This window comes from Camellia sinensis, chromosome 8, assembly GCF_055761805.1.
Source record: "Camellia sinensis isolate YWXY chromosome 8, ASM5576180v1, whole genome shotgun sequence".
NCBI lineage: Eukaryota > Viridiplantae > Streptophyta > Magnoliopsida > Ericales > Theaceae > Camellia > Camellia sinensis.
This window is the reverse complement of record NC_138968.1, coordinates 15,883,569-15,886,711: the sequence shown is the minus strand read 5'-3', so window position 1 is coordinate 15,886,711 and position 3,143 is coordinate 15,883,569. Positions and strand designations below refer to the sequence as shown.

General features: G+C 33.5%; 1 protein-coding gene across 1 annotated transcript; it reads right to left on the bottom strand.

Moving 5' to 3' along the window:
- Window positions 1-1,619: 1,619 nt before the first annotated feature.
- Window positions 1,620-2,593, bottom strand: LOC145797585 (putative protein phosphatase 2C 8). The gene is made up of 2 exons (XM_082884967.1): window positions 2,360-2,593; window positions 1,620-1,712 (listed from the first exon to the last, which is right to left on the bottom strand). The coding sequence occupies exons 1-2, from the start codon at window positions 2,591-2,593 to the stop codon at window positions 1,620-1,622; spliced, it is 327 nt and encodes a 108-aa protein (XP_082741093.1).
- Between the last annotated feature and the right edge of the window lie 550 nt (window positions 2,594-3,143).

The following is a 3,143-nucleotide window of genomic DNA, read 5'->3' as shown; positions in this document are numbered from 1 at the left end:
GCCTAATTACATTGTTTAATTAATTGGGATAATTAATTGGTGAGAAATGAGGAAATGAAATGCTGATTGAATATCCATTTGTGCATTTATTTTCTGTTTTAGAAATAACTGCTTTGGGCTATCGGTGGAGGATAGTCGAGATTGTTGTAGACAATGCATGATGATTAGGTAAACGGAAACTAATCAATGGAATGTGTCATGGAACTTGACGGTTGATAGAATACATTAATTGTGTGTATTGTGTGATTGTATATAGAACCAATGTGTTTATATACGTTATGTGTAGAGGAGGAGATAGGGGATGTACTCCGCGGTTTAGGGGAAGATAGGGGATGGACCTCTAAACCGGATAGGTATTTGGAGGAGATAGGGGATGTACTCCGTAGACAGAGCTCATATGCTTGTCTAGAGAAGTGAAGATAGAGCTCATATGCTTATCTTTGTGAAGTGAAGTGTGGATACAGCTTGTATGCTTATCTGTGAATATTGTTGATATACATATCTGTTGTAGAGTGTGGATACAGCTTGTATGCTTATCTATGGATATTGTTGATATACATATCTGTTGAGAATGTGGATATAGCTTTTATGCTTATCTGAATGTGAGATATAGTCTTTATACATATCTGTGGAAATGATGATAGAGCTAGTATGCTTATCTGTTGTTAAAAGGAAAATGAAAAGTAATTGGGACTTGTAAGTCGTTGACATAAATATGTTATTTATGTGACTGTATCAGTGTTGACCAACTATCAATTGCTAATGTTTTAGTCATTGTCCATGGTTGGTTTAGTGTATTTCTACTGGGCTGTGGCTCACCCTATATGGGAATATCATTTTCAGGTGCAGGAAGCATGCCACCTCCAAGGACATAGCTGGGAGGCTTGTGGCGGGCATAGTTTTGCCGTTTTACTTTGATTTATTACATGTAATTTCAAGCCAAGGGCTTAATGTGTAAACGAGTTAGAACCCTTTGTTGTAACCAAGTGTTAACTTGGAAAGCTGTAAGCCCGTAGGGCATTTTGTTATGAGATTAACATGTAATACTTATGTAACGGAATTCTAATGAATGAAAGGAAATGTGGTTAGTTTAAATGTAAATGCATGTCTTATCTGGTGGGTTTATTGTTATTATTTTGAGGGCGTTACAATATATATATATATATATTATTTATATGTTTTACATTGTTTAGTTTTCTTTTCTTATAGACATATATTATGTATTACTAGTCTTGTAAGAGAATTAGTTAAAAAATTTAAACTACTAAAATTTTGAGTAGGTTAAACAAACTTTTTTTTTTTTTTTTTTTTAATGAGAACATGAGAAACATTATATTAATAAAACAACAATAGTGCATAAATAAGACTTCAAAGGGCCATCCTAACTAAACAACAAAACAAAAAATAAATTTGCCACTAAACTAATTATATGTTTGATTTTAAAATATATAAAAAAATATATTAAATAATATCTAAGTCAAATGGGAAGATTTTGAATATTTTATTTGTTTTTAGACAGGCCTAAAAATAAAGTATAGCCCTGATCTCGAATGAAATGTGATTTGTTGGGAAACATGTATGATCTATGTATTAATGAGATTGTAAACTAAATCTATAAATCACAACAACGTAGCAAGAACTCGATGCCCATTCCAGTTTATAACCTTTCCACCAGCACCTTTGATTCTCTCCAACTCATCAGGTCTATCAGGCTATGCAAAAAAATGATCATATCAACAAAAATAGTCTGTAATTGTGAAATAAGTTGAAGATTAAAACAAATCTTTATAAATATATATATATATATATATATATAGAACGTTTGATTCATCAAAACCAACATATTGATATCTTGATAAGTTTATGGGTGTAGAGTATTAATGCAATTTGTCCTTTTAGATTAACCGATTCTTCAATTTACTCAAATCAAATGCATGATTTGTGGCTTGAATTTGGATCATTGATTTGGCTTAATCGCTATAATTACAAGATATGATCGTATTCTTTGGCTATAAATATATGTGTTTTCGTGTATGTAAATTATTTGAGTGAATCAAGTACATTGTAACTGACTGACATTTGGGTTCATGGGCATACACACAACGTGCTTAACTACATAAATTAGTGTTCATCATTTTTCTTATCAATTTCTTGTTTGTTTCATTTCCCTCACAAAACTTAACACAATTAAGATCATGACTCATTCAAAGAATAAAAATCTCTCATTCATGATCACATTAACAAATTTTTAGAAGTTTTAAAATTGATAGTGATGTATAACTAGAAACAATTTTAAATTTTAATAATTTATATAACATTATGATCTCTATTAGGATCAAAATTATACTATTCAAATTACCTTATGATCATCAGACAAAGATATTGCGACACCTCCTCGAGACAGCACAACTCTCAAATTGCCACAATTCGCAACCACGATCTCCTCCTCTCCCACCACCGCAGTCGAACCTATCGTCACCTCTGACAACGCAGCTGCACTATGCGACGCCACTGCCCTTCCACAATCACTCACTTCCTTATCCATCTTCTCAAAACACCCCACCATCACCTTTTGCCAACCTAACAATGTCATTTTCACTCCATATCTTCTCTCTTTTTAAATCTCTTTCATCAGTAACCGGTGTAACCGGTCACGGCAAGTGTGCGCGACACGTGAGCCTCCATATCCGTCATACACGCTGAAGAAATTGAAATCTCTCGAATATCTGGTTAGAAGCCCTAGCTCCACTCTCAGGGCGTCCTCCATTTATCTTCTTCATCCGATCACCGAAATTGATCCTTGTGACAAGCACGTGACGCCCCACGAATCTTCTCTGAGCCTCGAAATTCGCTATGAAATGAAGTCATTTCCTGATGAGAGATCTGACAATGACGAACATGAAAATGATGGCTTTGAAGCTTAAAATCATCTATTCTTCAAACAATAATCATCACCGCCGGCGAATCTGAAAGATTTTAGATGCCGGAGATGCAATATTTTCTAGCATTCTGACTTGTCAAAATCTAACAATGCCATTTTCTGGTGACCGTGCACTGCAGGTGATGTAAGACTTTTGAGATAATTTAAATAAGTATATATCTTATTTTTTTGTAAAAAAAAATACTTATAAAACATAAAAATA

Bases quoted from the DNA above. Each gene is read 5' to 3' on its own strand.
- LOC145797585 (XM_082884967.1), bottom strand. From the start codon at position 2,593: ATGACATTGTTAGGTTGGCAAAAGGTGATGGTGGGGTGTTTTGAGAAG. The intron at 1,713-2,359 runs GTAATTTGAATA...TTTTTTGCATAG, and splicing joins CTTTGTCTGATGATCATAAG to CCTGATAGACCTGATGAGTT.